Source organism: Parasteatoda tepidariorum, chromosome 11, assembly GCF_982258835.1.
Source record: "Parasteatoda tepidariorum strain Cologne lab strain chromosome 11, Ptep-v5.0, whole genome shotgun sequence".
In the NCBI taxonomy this organism is placed as follows: Eukaryota; Metazoa; Arthropoda; class Arachnida; order Araneae; family Theridiidae; genus Parasteatoda; species Parasteatoda tepidariorum.
In genome coordinates this window covers 4,702,371-4,721,868 of record NC_141765.1, presented here as the reverse complement: position 1 = coordinate 4,721,868, position 19,498 = coordinate 4,702,371, and the positions used below count along the sequence as shown (strand labels likewise).

The window sequence follows — 19,498 nt, the reverse complement described above, 5'->3', positions numbered from 1 at the left end:
TATTCGTATAAAGAGTATTTCTAAAACCAATCAATCAATAAATGTTCAGTTTAAATTAGATTAAAAAAAAAAAAAAAAAAAAAAAGAGTTAAAGACATTACCTGCTTTCAGCAACTTCATTTGATCTTCAAGTGGAAGTTGAGTAAAGTGAGGGATGTGTTTGGCCCATTCAACAAGTTGATATAATTGCCGATCAGCTGCTTGACAAATATTTATCACAGAATCTTTTGGAGGATCTTCTTGCTTTACATACCACTAAAAAATACATATAAAAGGTATAGTTTGTCCCCACAAAGTCTGAGGTCATCTGCTGCATTTCAGGGAGGTAGACTAGTTCTAACACAGTAGACCGAAGACTCTCGCCGATCCGAGCCAGTGCTAAACAATGACCCCACACGACTACTTGAAACAGTTATACTTCGTAACCGCCACGGGTCAAGACGAATGGCTAGGGGAGTTCTTGCGTTAGACAAACTATATTTCACACAGAAATTCTTTACTCAATAACAGGATGGCAAGTTTCATCCACAATGGAAAAAAACGGCCAAGGAAGAAGAAATAGGTTTCTTTCTACCAAATTAGAAGAAACTCTATGGGGAAAAAAATCTCCAAGATTGAAAATATTTTAACGCAATCTAGTTAATATAATAATAGTCTGCCGTGCAATTGAAAAAACAACGTAAGTGCTTCTAGATTGATTCCGAGAAAAGTCGCTTGACAACTATTTTCCTTCTATTGCTAATGCTATGAATGCTAAAATAGAGTTTCAAAAAACTGAGAAACTTATTATTTTGTTATTATTTTGTTACTTATTAATTTATACTGAGAACTTATTATTTTAGTTTTTTTTTTTTTTTTTTTTTTTTTTTTTGCAATATATATATATGTAGCTTACCATACAAAGATGCCAAATATATATTAAAAAAAAACCCAATTTTGAATTTTTCGTCGCTTACGTTGATTTTTTAATTGCACGGCAATATTAATCTCCGAGATATTAGAATCACTTTTAAATGAGTACAAATAAAAAGTAGCAATTAGGAAAAAAAATAAATCTAATGAATTTTTTAAGAAATTTAAACAAATCTCATTATGTTTTACTCAAAGGAGTATAATCGAATCTAATTTCATAATTATATAAAGAACTTTAAAGATATCTTCGTCACATTTTATAAACATAATTAAATTAGAAAATTAAATACTAATCATACTACAAATCACTTATTGTTATCACAAATACGAATAGCATATTAATTTTCAGAATCCAATCCTATGAAGTATAATACTCAAAACAACTCTTAGATGACATATCTAGATTATAAATTTTTGTACCAAACAAAAATAAATATTATCAAAACAATTAAAAAAAATTTTCTCGAAAAAATAGATGTGAAAAACTTTTTGAAGGTCAAAAATCTAAATCCATCGAAAAAAAGTTTGTTTGGTCAGATTTTTTTTTTGTGTCTGAAGCCGTTACATAAAATATCGTTAGCACTAATTAATCCACTTATTTAAGGTTAGCTCCTCGAATCATTAAGATTGCGTTTTTTGCGTTTAGTTAGCAAAATCCAAGTTTAAGATCTAAAAGTGTTCTTTTTTCCTTCAATTTTTGGCACTGTATGTACGACTTTTAGCCAAAACGTATAATACGAAATTCAAAAAAAAAAAAAAAAAAAAATGATCCTATGCCTACAATACTATTGATGATGGTGCTAAGTATTTATTCAAATCGGATAAAAATGAACTAATTTATCAACCCTCATGTTTATATTGGGTTGCTTGGAAAGTAATTTCGTTTTTTTTCCTTATGAAAATGAAAGGCGATTTTTTAATAGTGACTAAGTATTTAATTGAATCATATATTGTTCATTCTGGTCCAATACCCTATGCCATCTTTCGTACAGTAGTACGATTCAATACGCATGAAGTTTTTGTTTTTTGCTGGCAGGCTTTTGTTCTTCACGGGTGATTTTTGACCTCTTATTTGAAGTAAAGGTTTTTGTAGAGAGCTAAAAAAAATTTGTAGAGACCGTAACATTGTTTAAACAATCCATTTCTTGTCCCAAGTGCCCAGGCGCTTCAAAAGTTGATAATTTTCTTAATGTTTGAGAAGCAAATCACACGCGTCAAAGCGACAGCACAAATTTCTTTCCGTAAGAACATGAGAAATCCATAAGTCGCGCTTTAAGATTAAACCATAAGTTTTTAAAATGATTACGAACGGTCCCAGCAATCTCACAAGTTGCTATTCACCGGTTTGCATAAATTAATACCTTCATTTCAGGCATCATTAGCTTAAACTGGGGAGGTGCATAATCGTGCATCTTAAAAAAAATTTTGCAAACCAGTTTTGACGCTGGCGTACTGCCGCTACATCTTCTCCATGCACACTAGATTATTATTATTTATTATTATTTTGTTTGATCAGCAGTTAACCGAAAATTCTGTTTTTCACTTTTAATATTTGAAAGGGCACCAACCAAAAACTACAGCGTAGAATCAATCGAAATTTTTAATAAGCAAACCTTGCTGTATCAGCTGTCAAAGTATAGATTATGAAGTTTAAGTATGAGGTTGGCTGTGAAAAAGTATATTTAAGTTCTGCTGGAAAAAACGAAATTACTTTCCGGACAACCCAATACATCAAGGGCTGCTTTTAAAAATTTCAAATTCTCATTAATAGTGTATGATGGAATACTTAATAATATTTCTCACAAATGGCGTCTTGTTCTATATTATAAATCATTATAGAACATATTTCATTCAGCAGCTCAGATTTAATTCAGCCATGTTTTTTGTAGGAAGCCATTGGAAGGTGATTTCAAACAAGAATTAAATTGTGTTCAAAAAATAAGATGCCTGAATTAAATCTTAAACAATAACATACAACATTGCTCAAAGCACCATCTATGAGAAAGATATCATATTATTCTCATTCATAAGAGTTTTCTTAGAATGAAGAAAAATTGAGCGAAAAATTTGCTTGAAATATCGGATAATTGAAAAGTGAATAGAATGAGTTAAAATATTACTGCTGTATCCAGAGCTTCAGATTTGGGTTCTACTCTGAGTTCCGCTTCTAAAATGCGATCAATTGACATACCATTTTGAGAACTACTCGTACTTTCTACTTCATTATCGGGTCGTTCTTTTGTTCGATGTCTTTCTTCTTGAACAGCTGTAAAAAAATACTTATTAATTCTCATTTAGTTACGTCTCCTTTAATATACAGGGTGCTTCGTAATGAAGAATTTCGTAAAAAAATGAAGTTAAAGAAGTCATTGTCAAAAAGGAAAAAAATTTAAATACGGCAGGAGTCACAAATTAAATTTAAAGCGAGAAAAAAATAAACACGCTATTGAAATCTAACGAATCAGTAATGAGTAAGACAGGATTGGAGACAGCAAAATCAGTTTGATTGCCTTAAAGATGTTTATAATAATTACTTTTCACCTGTGTTTTTTACAAGTAACAGGTTTCGATGTTCTCAGTATCGTCTTTCTCACTAGTGATTCGTTAAATTTCGATAGGGCATTTGTTTTTCTTTCTAAGCTTAAATTTTAAATTGAGACCCTTAACGTTTATACCATTTGAATTCTAAGAATTATAGGTTAAAGGCGGTCATTACAGAACATCATCTTTTCGAGCCCTTTTTATAAAATTTTTACCTATCCCTAACACCCCATTTACAGGAAGATTGAAAGCAACCTTCCTGAAAAAAGGTTTGTCAAATTTTTATTACTCCTGAAGTGAAGAGCTCTATTTTGCAGGGATAGGTGGAAAATAACCAGGTGACGCAAAGAGTCACCCACCTCAATTCCAGCTTGACTCTAAGTTAACAAGCTACTAGGGACAAAACGATTCCATAATACAAACGGACTTGGAAAATTTAGAAAGAGAAAGAAAGGTCAAAATGAGCCCGATATCGGGATAACGTTGCTGTTGAGAGCACTAGAGCAAAATATCGCCTTATTTTAGCGCCAACATTGGAAGCCAAATTTTGACGGGGTTTCCTGAGACAAAAACTTAGCTAGGGTCATCAAAAAAGAAAGAATTGATTATTAGGCTTTACAGTGATGACAGTTAGAATGGATTTTTTTTTAAATCTTTAAAGAGAACATTTTGATGCAGAGATGTACTGTTGATAATTATCGGTTGAGGTTCCCCAGTAGGTACATGTTGGGGGAGAGTGGGAGATAGTAAAAAGAGTTCCGTGTATAAAGGAGATAGAAAGAAAAACAAGAAATTATAGATTTATAATTTTTGATAGGAAAAAAAAAACACTTATAATCAGCTGTTTTAATATATTAATATATATATATATATATATATATATATATATATATATATATATATATATATATATATATATATATATTAACTTGTGTTTACTTCAAAAAAATAATGTGGTTATTTTCTAATTTTGTGTTCTCAGAAACATTTTTTAAACTTAGAAATGTCATATCGCAGTTTGAAAAACAAAGTTTGAATTATGATCTATAGTGTAGTGTGTTTTTCTGAATTGTAAATATATATTTATGCAATATAATGTGTTAAGAAGCCCGGGGAATTTCAGTTGAATGGTGACAAAGAAAGATGGAAAATATTTTTAAAAAAGTGTGGCATCATTAATGGACAGAGTCTCACTAACACAGATGGGACAAATATTGTTTTTATATTTAAAATGTCTTTTCTCGTCAAGAGATGGACTGTTTGCAATTCATCAGTAAGGGATTCACAGATATCATCTAATATAGCTGTTATAGGTATTTTGTTCAACAATTTAAAAGCAATAACATTTCTTTCTTGTTCGCTAAGCTCCCAATATCATCTTTATGGCCTATGTGCGTTTTTGTGTATTCAACAGTAAGAACTGATTTTTCTTCTACAACCTTCATCATAGTTAGCATTAATTGTGTTGCTACCCATACATTTTATGTTTCTTTCACCAATACCTCTAGAATTAAACACTCCACTTCAATGACAATAGTAGTAGGTGGTTTTAGAACTACCATTCTCTTTAGATCCAGAATTCTGGACATACATAGCATGATTTTCATGTTCAATATTTTCTTTCCAAGAAGAAAATGAGTCTAACGAAGAAAATGCAAAAATTTCCTTCTTATTATCATGTGTCTGTTCAACATGAAATTCCATTTTCGCATTAGACGGAAATGTTTCATTTCAAACAGCACATTTGATGCCGGATCGTGATCCGAGCGGCATATTTTCTAGACTTTTATCCGGATGCTTCAGACGTATATGTTTATACAAATTGGAACTCATTGAATATATCTTTTCACATTCAACACATTTATGTTGAATATCATCATCCATTATAAACTGCAAATCGCAAATAACGAAATTAAAAATAACAAAAAATAACTAACTTTAAAGATAAAAAAAACAACAAAAAAAAACAAAGGCAAAACAGATAACAATAATAAAAACAAAAACATAACGAAAGAATTCAACAAATAAGATATTTTATACGAGTTCGAAAATGACAGCAAACGTCGCAAAAAATAAACATAAACAAATGCGAACGGTGACTGCAAACCTTTGAAATTTAGACAATACGCCAAGGAAGCGAATGAAAAAATCCCCAATATTCCCTATTTTCTCTCTACCGACGAAACTCTAAGTTTTTAACATTATGGAATCGTCCTCCCCCTAGTCGCTTGTTCAAAACAAGCTTCATATGTCATTGCTTGCCTGAAAAGCATCAAGTTATCGTTCCTCTGGTAACATCACGCGCTTAGGAAGTTGTGGCGTTGCAGTCTGAAATGCAAAGTCCGAACTTCGAATCTCTGACGTTGGACTAGTCGCTTGCAGCCGATAATTGACGTAAACCTCATACCTGAATGGAGATATGCGTGAAGGGCGAAATCAGCAAAACGCGCACAGAATGTTTTGGATATAACTTGGCCGCCTCCCCACAGCTTGCTCTCTCTCCCCGTCGGTTCTAGCTAGCAGTCCGGCATGTTCTCGCCGGTTACCTTTTCGCAGTTTTTTTCTATGCTGCTTCAATGTTAAAGTGGTTAAGTTTTATATATGTTAGAATGTTTTAGTTAAATTTACAAGTTTCCTAAATGTTAATAAAGATAGTTATTCGTTTAAACTTAGTGCTATTTATGAAGAAACCTATAATCCGTTCTCGGAAACATTTTCATGTGGAAGGCTTTTCTAGAGTTAGATTTCTTTTTAGAGTTTAAGTGGGGACTATAACAAAGATACCAAACAACCCACAAGTGGTGACCCGGACTTAGAAGTAGTGACACCCTTCTGAATCAAAGAATATGTGGAATTATGGATTACTATTTTTATTGAACGTGGCTGGCTTACCTGGTACGCAGTGAGTAGTTACTTCCTGGTTAATGTTTCTCTTTTTCAGAGCTGTGCATTGTGCCATTTTTATAGGTTTTAATGTTTCTATGCACTAGTGCAATTTAAATTTAAACGTATTGAATTTAATTAAATTCTCATGGACTTTGTCAGGATCCTGATTCCTCTCCCACGCATTGGATTGACCCCTTGACCTGAGGGTCAGAGGGTGAAGGACACTGGAGGTGTCGTCCCCTACCTTGGGGGTGGAGCAAATGACTGTTTCTGAGGATAAAGAGGATTTTTTAGACTAGATTCGTTTTGAACGCCGAAGAGAGAGTTGTAATTGAACGATGATAGATTTAGTATGAACAAAAAGAAAGGGAGCAGTTGCGCTCCAAAAACATTATACTCAACAGCTCATGTATCTATTTGTAACTTTTCTGTAAATAATTCTATAATCAAGAATTTAATAATAAATAAGCTATAATTGAAATAGTCCTTGGTCATCATTAAGAGGACATAAAAACGAACCAAGAGACAAAATGTCTCACAGACTTGTAAACAATTGAGTTAAGCAATACAATTTGAGTTTGAATTCATAAAGTACAATGTAAAATTGAATTAATGCTTACGTAAACTATTCATATTTTTTCTTGAATAATGTACTAGTTTTTAATACATTTTAAAAGGCATTTAAATCGTTAACTTGATAGTTTAGTGGCCGAAAACGAAATAGCCAGAGTTGCATTTCGAGCTCCACCCGTTTGGAAAACCGAAATAAATTTATGGTTTCTTCAAGTAGAATCAAATTTTGTGATGTCGGGAATTGAAAAAGAATTAACAAAATTCCACTGCGTCGTTGCAGCGTTAGATATGGAAGTTCTTTCTTATGTAAAAGATATCGTTGAGGTTCCACCTACAGATAATCCATACACGGTTCTTAAGGAACGTATTGTAAAACGTTTTACACAGTCCGAAAGTTCGCGATTGAGGACTTGGTTACAGGAATTGTATTTAGGTGGAAAAAAACCAACACAACTATTACATGAAATGAGATCGTTAGCTGGTAGTCAAATATCTGACGATGTTTTAAAAACATTGTTTATTCAGCGACTCCCTATTAATATTCAGCAAATATTGCCAATTAGTAAAGACAAACTTGATGATTTGGCTCAAATCGCGGATAAAATAAACGAAGTTTCTTGTTTCGGTACTTCAAGTACAGAACATAATATTTCTTCCGTTGATTTAAAAGGGTTGCAATCTCAAATTTCTGAACTTTCCGAGAAAGTTGAAAAATTGATTTTTCAACAAAAAAGTTACAATGGAAGTAAATTTCGTCAACGTTCAGGTTCAAGGCCTCGTTCGAATTCGAATAATGTCAATAAAACTTCGGAAAAGCAATATTGTTGGTACCATTTTAAATTTGGTAAAAATGTTAAAAAATGTGTCGGTAAATGTTCATACTCGGAAAACTGAATTCCGCTGCTGTTTCGGTGACGACAGATAGTGGGTTAAAGTTCAGTCGCCTCCACATATTTGACCGAAAATTAGGTTTTAATTTTCTAGTTGATACTGGCACGTCAATTTCAGTTTTTCCACACGACCCACACATTCATAAGCAACCGACTACGGAGATAGCAATCTACGCTGTGAACGGAACAAAAATAAACACATACGGTTTTCGTAGATTAACATTAGATTTTGGTTTAAAAAAGCAATTCAAATGGAATTTTGTTATTGCTGACGTAGTGCGACCTATCTTGGGTGCAGATTTTTTAGAATTTTTTGGTTTATTGGTTGACATAAAAAAAATCGCAAATTGATTGATAGTACTTCGAGATTTTCAGCTAAGGGTTCGCGGAAAATCGTTAGGTTTAACTACGATTTGCGGAAATACTGAGTATCATAGACTTTTGTCAAAATTTCCCGGTATTACAAATCAATCTTTTCTAAAGAGTCCTAAAAAGCACAATGTTACTCATTCTATCATTACAAGAGGTCCACCGGTTTGTGCAAAGGCTCGACGTTTAGCCCCAGACAAACTTAAAGCAGCTAAAAAAGAGTTTGACATTCTTATAGAACAGCCCTTATGAAAATTTAAGGTATATTTAAGGTTGATTTGAGGTATTTTTGAGGTATTAAGGTTGTTTTGAGGTATATTTAAGGTTGCAGAGAAAACAACAATAAAAATTATACCTCGTAAAGGTTGTAATTAAGGTGTACGAGGTTGATTTATATATACTTCAGCTTGTTTTGAGGTTGTTTAAAATTCACTTCAAATCAACCTGACTGATAAGGAGATTTTTAAGGTATACCAGGTTTATTTTCTTACACTTGTAACAAAAGAGGTATTTTTGAGGTATAAAAATTTTTACCTTATTTCAACTAACGATAAAAAGGTATTTATTGAGGTATATGAAGTCATTTTATTTATACCTAAGCTTATTTTGAGGTTGTTTTAAATTCACTTCAAATCATCCAGACTGATAAGATGATTTTTAAGGTATACGAGGTTGTTTCTCTTACACTTGTAACAAAAGAGGTATTTATGAGGTATAAAAAAATCAACCTTATTTCAACTAACGAGAGTGAGGTAATTACGAGGTATAAAAAATATACCTTTTTCTACTAACGATATTGAGGTATATATGAGGTATAAAAAAATATACCTTATTTCAACTAAAGAGAGTGAGGTATTTATTGAGGTGTTGAAGTCATTTTATTTATACCTAAGCTTGTTTTAAGGTTGCTTAAAGTACACTTCATATTAACTAACTCACTTCCCAGAGTTCCATGCGAGCCGGCAAATGGCGTGTGTGTTGACAATCGAAAGTCTATTCGGTAAGTGTGCTTGACATTTATTAATTTAGTTTTATCACTTTTAATCAAATATGCTTCAATTTTGAAACTTAAATTTTATTATTTTTGTTTTAACGACGCGTCCTGATCTTAAATAATTTAAGTTGGAGGATATTCTTAGAGGCTATCGTTGTAGGCTTAGCAATAAGAGAGAATAACCGAAATATTTCTCGTCACTGTTTTGGGTAACATTAATGGTGAATCGTTACAGCAGGTTATGCACAGTATATTTTATTGTTTGTAGTTCAGTCAAATAGAACTATTCTTTTTATTTTGCTTAAATGTATATGTTTTAACGTAGCAGTATTCACGCTGAGTAATTGAGAAAAATGTTCACAATTTCTCTTATAAATAAATCATTGAAGATTGAAAGATTTTTAAAATAGCTATTTTGCTTTGAAATTCCACTACAGCTGCATGCTTATCGTTTGGATATTTGTTGCAAGGTTTATATTATTGTTTATATATATATATATATATATATATATATATATATATATATATATATTTACAGAGCTTATCCACAGTTCCCTGATATTACTGTGATGGCCTAGGCTGTAAATAGCACATGCGCGGCGGCGCAGAAGAAGAGACAAGCAAGCAACTGCTCAGCCTTCCCCTAGGATATAGTTCTGAATTTATACCTCAAAGAAAAAGTAATTTCTCCTAATAAACTACAGAATTTATGTAATTGTTGATAACAATAGTTTGCTAGATATTTGATAATTGAAAACTAGTAACTGTACTAGCTCACTTCTTCATGTTTGATCACAAAACTGCTATTTTCACTACATGTTATTTTCTCGCATTTTACCCACGTTAATTATTTACTAAGCAGATTGTTATTACTTATTAGAATATTGGGCAGAATGAAATTAAATCCGATTTCAAGTTTATATGACAATTTGTTTCAAGGTTATGAGCTTTTTCATGCAGCTGTTTATGGTTCACTACTTCAAAAATGTGCGAATTTCGGAAATCTTAAATATTTTAGAAATAAGTCAGTATAGTATGCAATTTTAATCCTGAATTGAATAAAATAAATTGCAAATAAAAACATTTATTGTTGAAAGTAATATGCATTATTTTGAGTTTCATCCTATGGGATGTGTATTTATATTTAAACAAGTGTTTGTAACAACTAACTATTGGTTTTATTCTGCTCGGTATTATAAGTTATATAGGAGATATTATACTCAACTTATTTTAAAAGTATTATTTCAAATCATTCTCTCTTAGACATTTTCCTCACATAAAATTACTCACAACTTTAAAATAAATGCTCCTTATCAGCTTGTAATTTGTTCTATTCGATTGAGTGTAAAAAAAGAATAAAAATTGGTACATAACTTTAAAATTTTAATTTATTAAACGATTGTAGATTCTTGATTACATTGATTAAAAATTATTAAAATAACTATTTTTTAAGAAACTCTGATGTGATTGACAATAACATAAGACTATAACATAAGACAATAACTTTTCAGAATCAGCGTCAAAAATTTAAAAAAAAGCTGCTAGTTTCATGAAGTCTAACAAAAAGTTGAAAAATATTGACTAGGTTTGTTGAGTTTAAAGATTTTTAAAAAAGAAAGGGAAGGAAATCTAATTATTAAACTTACAAGTACCATAATGTTACAGATGTATAGAAAAATAAAAAGTGTTAAAATTGCATAATAAGATTGGAATTATACAGGGTGTTTATAAAGTCCCGGACCCATTTTGATGTTTAATAACTCATAAAATAATAAAGATAGATTAAAATTAATAACATTAATGGTTAGATAGACTCAAAAACATTCATAAACCTTGTCAATGAGCTTCCACGTGTGCCCCCTTCGTCGCACGGAGAATATCAAGTCGATAGTCAATTTCACGAGAGGTAGCTTTCTTTTTTACAGAAAAGACAATCTCATCAGTCGTATACTTAGACATGCTGGAAAACTTCGTATTTCCACAACTAGAAGAGCTTCAGCCACATATCTTTTTGCAGCAAGATGGTGCACCACCTCATTGGGGTATCATCGTTCGTAGTTCTTTGAATGACCATTTTACAGGAAGATGGATTGGGCGAGGAATTCCAATTCCTTGCCCACCCAGATCACCTGATATAACGCCGCTGGACTTTTTTCTTTGGGGATTTATAAAGGACAATGTTTACAGGAGGATCGTGTCGAACATTCATGGCCTAAAAGCCAGAATTACAACCGCAATAGCCTCTGTAGATGCCGACATGATTGCCGCTACCTGGCGTGAAATTGACTATTGACTTGATATTCTCCGTGCGACGAAGGGGGCACACGTGGAAGTTCATTGACAAGGTTTATGAATGTTTTTGAGTCTATCTAACCATTTATGTTATTAATTTTAATCTATCTTTATTATTTTATGAGTTATTAAACATCAAAATGGGTCCGAGACTTTATAAACACCCCGTATATTTGAATTTCTGTAAATGTTGTTAATGGTAATACTGTCTTCAGTGTATTTTATTTTGTGACTGTGATACATGTCATGCTTGTTAGCTACGAGGATTGAATAGAAATGGCAGAAGATATTTATCTGAAAAGGAAAATTAATTTCATCCAGTTAATTTAAATGATAAAAAAAAAATACTTTCTAATATTAAGACCTGCCACTATTATTGTAAATATGACTTTCTTACTAATTTATATTTTTTTTCCTTTTAGGTTCCAATAATTACAAGTTTCGACATGTAGACGGAAACAGTATTTAAAATAATTTTGTTGGTTTGTAAAAAAAGTGAAATTTTAGTTTTAAATAAAAGTACTTTGAATTTCAGCTGACTAATTATTTAAATTTGTAGTTTTATAGCTTTAAAAATTCAAGCACCTTAGACAACTATCTTCTAAAAATACGAGTATGAGTTCCCATAAATAATTTTTACTAACTGTAGAATTTGGATAAGTGTTATTTTAAGATGATTTAAATCAATCTATTAAAATTATAGAAGAATTATGCATTTGAAACTTTCTTTTATGGCTTAACAAAAGAAACAATTACTGCCGAAGGTTTAATATTAAAAATTTCAGGTTGATAAATGATCTCTACTAGTGAAAAAAATGTAATGTACATTATTCTTCATATAATATATATAATATCTTTATATATATATTATATTTTTTATAAAGTGAGTATAAAAATTAATAAACTAGGTGGTCCGTATAACACCTCACCTTCGTAAGTGCTAAAAAAAACATCTTTGGTTGATAAATTAATTCTTCTAAAAATACAAAAATATATACTTGAGGTTACGAAATAATAACTTAAGGTAGAACATGGAACACATAACGCTAATTAAAAATAACCTTTCCAATTGTTGAAAATACACTTCAGGTTGATTTATAACAACCAGAAGTGTAAAATGGCCCACCTTAGGTTGAAAAATATATACCACTACAAGCATAAAGTTATATATCTGAGGTTGAAGAATAATTACCTGAGGTAGAGCAAAATACATTTGAGGTTGATTTATAACAACCAGAAGTGTAAAACGACACACCACAGGTTGATAAATATTATACCTCTACAAGCATAAAATTATATACCTGAGGTTGAAAAACAATTACCTGATGTCGAACAAAATACACATGAGGTAAATTTATAATAAGCTGAAGTGTAAAAGGACACACCATAAGTTGAAAAATATCTACCTCTACAAGCATAAAATTAGATACCTGAGGTTGAAAAATAATTACCTAAAGTCGAACAAAATACACCTGAGTTTGATTTATAATAACCTGAAGTGTAAAATGACACACCTTAGGTTGTTGAATAAATACTTCCACAAGTGTAAAAAAATATACTTCAAGCTGAAACATATATACCTCTGGAGGTATATTTAAGGTATATTTGAGGTTGATTTTGAGGTATTCATTTGCACCCTTTTCAACCTTTACGACGTATTTAAACAACAACCTCCTTTATACCTTTAAAATATACCTCGTTTATACCTCATTTATACCTCGATTTTTTCATAAGGGAGGGTATAGTTTCTCTTTCAAATAGCCCATGGTCTAGTCCCATTCATTTAGCTAAAAAAAAAGAATGATGAATGGCGGGTATGCGGTAACTATCGAAAGTTAAATTCGGTCACTTTAGAGGATCGTTATCCCATACCGCATATTCAGGATTTTTCATCTGGCTCAGCTGGTAAAACTAGATTCTCAAAAATTGACCTAGTAAAAGCTTACCACCAGATCCCATTAGACGTGGATTCAAAATCTAAAAGTGTGGTAATAACACCTTTTGGTCTTTACGAATACAATTGCATGTGTTTTAGATTATCAAACGCAGCGCAAACTTTTCAAAGGTTTATTGATCAAATTCTACGCGGATTAGATTTTTGTTACGCATATTTAGATGACGTGTTAGTCGCTTCCGCAACTGAAAGTGAGCATATGATGCAATTGGAACAAATTTTCGAGTTGTTGTACTCGTTCGGTATTATTTTAAACGTCGAAAAATGCGTGTTCGGCCAAATGGAGTTACAATTCTTGGGATTTCCTGTTAATACTCAAGGTATTTCACCTCTACCTGATAAAGTAACTGTTATTCAAAATTTTCCCTTGCCAAAGACTGTTGAGGAATTGCGCCATTTCTTAGCTATATTAAATTTCTATCATAGAATTTTAAAAAACGCTGCTACTATTCAGGCCCCCCCTACACGATCTTTGTAAAACTAAGAAAAAAGGGATAAAACTCCGATCACTTGGTCAGAGGCAAACGTTAAAGCTTTCGACGCTTGTAAAGAATCCGTTGCGAATGCGATAACATTAGCGCATCCGATAGTCAATGCGGAAATTACATTAATGGTAGACGCTTCAGATATTGGCATTGGAGCAGTTTTGCAACAGATTGATAACGATATTGTACAACCATTAGCGTTTTTTTCACGCAAACTTACAACTACCGAACGTAACTATAGTACATATGATCGTGAGTTACTTGCAATTTATAGCTCTATAAGGGCATTTTAAACATATGTTAGAAGGACGAAAATTTTGCGTTTATACTGATTACAAGCCATTGACATACGCGTTTTGTAAGAATAATGGTAATAACTCGCCTCAACAAGTAAGAGACCTCGAATACATTTCTCGATTTACTACAGATATACGTTTCATTTCGGGAAACGAAAATTTAGTGGCAGACACACTTTCCAGAGTGTCTGAAATTCATATATCTGATAATATTAATTATGAGGAAATGGCACGTGCACAGTCTTCTGGGGATGAGTTGCATGAGGCTAGGAGATCAGAGGTTTTGAAGCTCAAACCTTTCGTATTAACGCCAGATGGTTTAGAACTATGATGTGACACGTCCACTGGCAAGGTACGCCCTTACGTACCTCAAACATTTCGAAAAGTAGTTTTCGAAAATCTTCATAACTTATCTCATCCAGGAGTGCAGGCAACTGTTGACTTGATCCGACAAAGATTTGTCTGGCATTCCTTAAAAAAAGACGTCTCAGAGTGGACAAAATCCTGCTTGCAGTGTCAGAAGTCTAAGGTTCAACGACACACAAAGTCTGAACCTGGCTTTTATCCTCTTCCTCGATGTCGTTTCAGCCATGTCCACATAGATATAGTAGGTCCCCTACCTCCATCTAAAGGATACAGGTATTGTCTGACATGTGTTGACAGATATAGCCGATGGCCAGAAGCATTTCCAATGCCAGACCAGACAGCAAATACAGTGTCTGAGAATTTCTTTTTTGGGTGGATAGCTCGCTTCGGAGTACCAGATGTAATAGTGTCCGATCAAGGCACACAGTTCGAAGGCAATCTGTTCCAAGATTTGGCTCGATTTCTTGGGTGTGAAAAGAGACGGACCACAGCGTATAATCCCTCATCAAACGGAATCGTAGAACGATTTCACCGGCAACTCAAGACCGCTATCAAATGTCACTCTACTGACCGCTGGAGTGAAGTTCTACCAGTGATTCTTTTGGGCATTCGTTCCTGTTTGAAGCCTGATATCGGCGTTTCAATAGCGGAGTTAGTTTACGGTTGCTTTTTAAGACTGCCTGGAGAATTTTTTAGATGTCATACAACTGATTTACCACAGTATCATGATTTCTTATAAGTTTTACGGGAATATATGAACAGATTGCGTCCTGCTCCAACATCTCGCCACTGCCACAAAGACATTTTTGAGCATAAGGATTTATTATCGACAAATCATGTTTTTGTTAGACAAGACTGCGTGCGCAAGCCCTTACAGCAACCGTACGATGGACCTTATGAAGTATTACAGCTTAATGAAAAATTTTATAAGCTCAAAATTAAAGATAAAGAGGTCAACATAGGTATTAACCACCTAAAACCAGTTTACATTTTGAGTGGAGTTGACAATGCAAGAGAACTCCGTTCAAAACGCACTGTCCATTTTTTATTACCTTAATGCTTGTATATCGTGTTATGTTTGCATGCACAATTTTATGGTTATAACTGCATACATGGTTACTGTTACATTGTTGTTATTGTTTTTTTTTCGTCTTTCAGACTGGAGGGGGGAATACCTGTGGCGTTGCGGTCTGAAATGCAAAGTCCGAACTACGAATCTCTGACGTTGGACTACGTCGCTTGCAGCCGATAATTGACGTAAACCTCATACCTGAATGGAGATATGCGTGAAGGGCGAAATCAGCAAAATGCGCACAGTATGTTTTGGATATAACTTGGCCGCCTCCCCACAGCTTGCTCTCTCTCCCCATCGGTTCTAGTTAGCAGTCCGGCATGTTCTCGCCGGTTACCTTTTCGCAGTTTTTTTCTATGCTGCTTCAATGTTAAAGTGGTTAAGTTTTATGTATGTTAGAATGTTTTAGTTAAATTTACAAGCTTCGTAAATGTTAATAAAGATAGTTATTTATTTAAACTTAGTGTTATTTATGAAGAAACCTATAATCCGTTCTCGGAATTATTTTCATGTGGAAGGCTTTTCTAGAGTTAGATTTCTTTTTAGAGTTTAAGTGGGGACTCTAACAAAGATACCAAACAACCCACAAAGTTATGGATTTGTACACTTCGGCCTCATCTGCTTCGCTTTCATATAGAATAGGCAAGAAACTTAAGAACCAGTGTGTTTTATAAAAATCGGGCAAATTGAGTACTTTACTTTTTTGATTTTGTCGAAATTTTCGGGATATGTGTAAAGCTAACAGATACGCGTCTTTTTCTCAAAACGTTTGGGGTCAAAGTTAAAGAGCCTTTTGAATTTTGAGGAAAATACATGGATTTACAGGCTGCAATATTATTTGCGAAATGAGTGAACAACTGTGCTGAGCATTATTATTTTGTATTTTACTACTTCCACATTAGCAAAAGACATTCATAGACATTAAAGATCGAAAGTCATTCTTTGAAATAAGGCTAATTTCTTAGATTTTAAAAGTCATATCAGTTCAAAGTCATGTCATATTCTGTTCTTAAATCCACTAACAGAAGTAACTATGTTTCTTGATTTTCAAACCTTTCCATGATTATCGGTGTAGGAGAGTCTTTGTAATAATTTGTTGCAATAAAACAGTACTTCAGTTGGTAAAAATTAATTTCTTTTCATTATTCCTATATATCCGGTTTTATCAAACCAGGTAGAATAAAACAGATAACTGCCATAAAATAATCAATTTATCCTCTAAAATATAGTTCTTTTAGAAATTGAACTAACGGATTAATGTATCATTCAAGTAAAATGTTAAACAAATTTATTCACAAAACAGCTTAGAAAAATACTTTATGGACCAGGTTTTGGAAGACACACAGCGTGCTTTAAATGGAAGTGGTTAAAATGAAAGAGCAAATCAGGCATAAAAAAAGGTATCAACTCAAAGGAACATTGAATTGCTAACATTATCGAAAACCACTAGAGGGAGCTGCAAATTATACGTTTCTAAGCTCGAAAAGGTGAACCATATCATGCTATATGGATCTCCAGTCGGATGTTATGTGGAGTCGATGTTATGTGGATCTCCAGGCGTCTAGAAAGAATCTTCTGTAAAAACATTGGCCGTAAATGAATACTACTAAAATAAAATAATGTTTTTATTTTATTTATAATACGTACAACTATAAACCACTATATCCTCTCCACTTTTTGTACACTTGCTTTGTACTTTCATTTTGGCAACATTATTTTGAAACACCCGGTTTATACATAAATCAATCCAAAAATAAAATCGCTTAAAAATGTAGATTTGTTGCACTTAAAATAATTTTTCGAGTATAAAATTTGTTACTTGGTAAATTGTTTTATAGTAATTTTAATTATCTGATGTTTCTGATAAGATTCGTTAGAGCAGTGTTCCCCAGCCTTTTTATCACAGCTCAACGTTTACTTATTTTACCGGGCGTTGATTGTTAAGATTTTAGATTATTTTGTTTTATTAATTTTAATTTAATTGTGTTTAAATATGCCTTCAAAATGAAATAAAGTTACACTAAAAAATAAATACAAAGTGATTTAACATTTTAACTTACTAGAACGTTAAATCAAAGAGAGCTTGTTTCTTTGCAATGAGACTGTTCCATCTGGGCGGTAATCGGAGACAATGACGCCCGAAGTGTGTTGATTATGTCCAGTTCATTCCGTTGCTTTGTTTTGGTTTCTGTTACTGCGGAAAACCCCACTTCACACAGATAGGTTGTCAGAAATGGCAATAGAGATTTAAGTGCTGTGGTGGCAATCTCGGGGTATTCTGCCATGACTTTAATCCAGAACACTGGCAGAGTTGTTGTCTCGGAAGTAGTTTTAAGGCCGACATAATTTGCAATCTCCAACAGTTGATCTTCTTCTTGCACAGACATACTAGATTCGTCCGCTTTGTTGACAAATGGGTAGCAGATCCATTCCTTACCACTTATCAGATATTTTTAATTTGGGGTATAAACCTAGGAATTTAAACTCAGTTTCAATGAAATGGGCGGCCCGGTACCATTTGATTCACGGACCGGGAGTTGGGGAACACTGCGTTAGAGTAAAAAAAAATTTAATGGTAAAATGTGAAAATAATTACCTTCTCTTTTCATTCCCATTGAAAGGCATTTTTGATACCGACAATACTGACATCGATTTCTTTGTCTTTTATCAATAAGGCAGTTTCTTTCTTCTCTACAGGCATAAGAAAGATCTTTTCTTACAGTCCTTTTGAAGAAACCTTTACACCCTTCACAGCTAAAGAAAAGAAGGATTAAAAATCACATTTTCCCCCTCTATTTAAAACATTTAAGAATAATTCTAGGAACTGCATAGTTAGCAAAACATAATCTCTCTTATAAGAAAAATATATTTTCTAACCAAATTTTAGTGAAATAAGCTAAAAATTTAGTACACATAGACTCAACTGCAAAAAAATAGAGACTCAAATTTCACGAAATTTTCTTCATTTTTGATGAAACCGTTTCCTGATATATGCTTCGAGCGAATATTTCGTCAAAGTAACGAAACAACTATCGTCAGTTTTCAAGGAAATGAATTTTGTCAACAGTAAAGAAATATTTCATCATTCATTTTTCCAAAATAAATAAATAAACTCGTAGTGCCTAATCTAATTTTCCTAATTATTTAACTTTTAATACAGATCTTTTTTTCTCTGTGACCTTAAAATGTACAAATCTAAATTTTTTTTGTGACCTTAATAGTAATCTGTGAGTTCTTAGAGCATTTGTAACATTTATACATTATTTCTTCGTACGACTTCGAATGTTTTGTCTTATAATAGGCAAAAAAGAAAGAAAAAAAATGGTTCAATAGAATTTTTTAAGTTTCAGAAAAATAATAACTAGGAGCCTGCCTATATAATTGTTTAGTGCATAAAACAAAGTCACCGAGAATAACTTTTATTTTATGGATAGAATTTTCATGAACTAAGTGCCGATGACAATGGTTCATAGGACAATCTCAAATATATTAAGTCACAGCATCAATCTCTTATCCACGGATTTCCTCTAGCCGGAATCTGCAAAATAGGGTCTAGTTTAGTGTGGACAACGGTTTTCACCCCTTAATGTTGGCTTCCGTTTTTACGTATTTCCTCATATCTCGGGAACTTTTTAAGAAAATTGAAAATGTTTTTTTTACACAATTATGAATTTAGTTTGTCTAAAGATAATTCGACGTAAAAAATCATTTTTAATAGTTTATTATTATTTTTTATTAATGAGATTCAAAAACATTTTGAATTGTAAGGTATACAAATTTTTACATCATTTTAAACTATGTACTAACTTTAAGTGACAAAATACGAAATCGGACGAATAGTTCTGAGAAATTGAATTTTAAAGCTCTT

At 32.5% G+C, this 19,498-nt stretch overlaps 1 protein-coding gene across 5 annotated transcripts in view; it reads right to left on the bottom strand.

The window, feature by feature from the left end:
- The window catches only part of LOC107454254 (retinoid X receptor ultraspiracle), a 173,391-nt gene that overhangs the window by 8,126 nt on the left and 145,767 nt on the right, over window positions 1–19,498 (bottom strand). For all 5 annotated transcript variants that reach the window (XM_016071379.4, XM_087154971.1, XM_087154969.1 and 2 more), the window contains 3 exons: window positions 18,227–18,384; window positions 3,033–3,178; window positions 102–255 (listed from right to left, as the gene is read on the bottom strand). In XM_016071379.4, coding sequence (XP_015926865.1) covers window positions 102–255; window positions 3,033–3,178; window positions 18,227–18,384 — 458 coding nt within the window. The remainder of the gene's footprint in view (window positions 1–101; window positions 256–3,032; window positions 3,179–18,226; window positions 18,385–19,498) is intronic.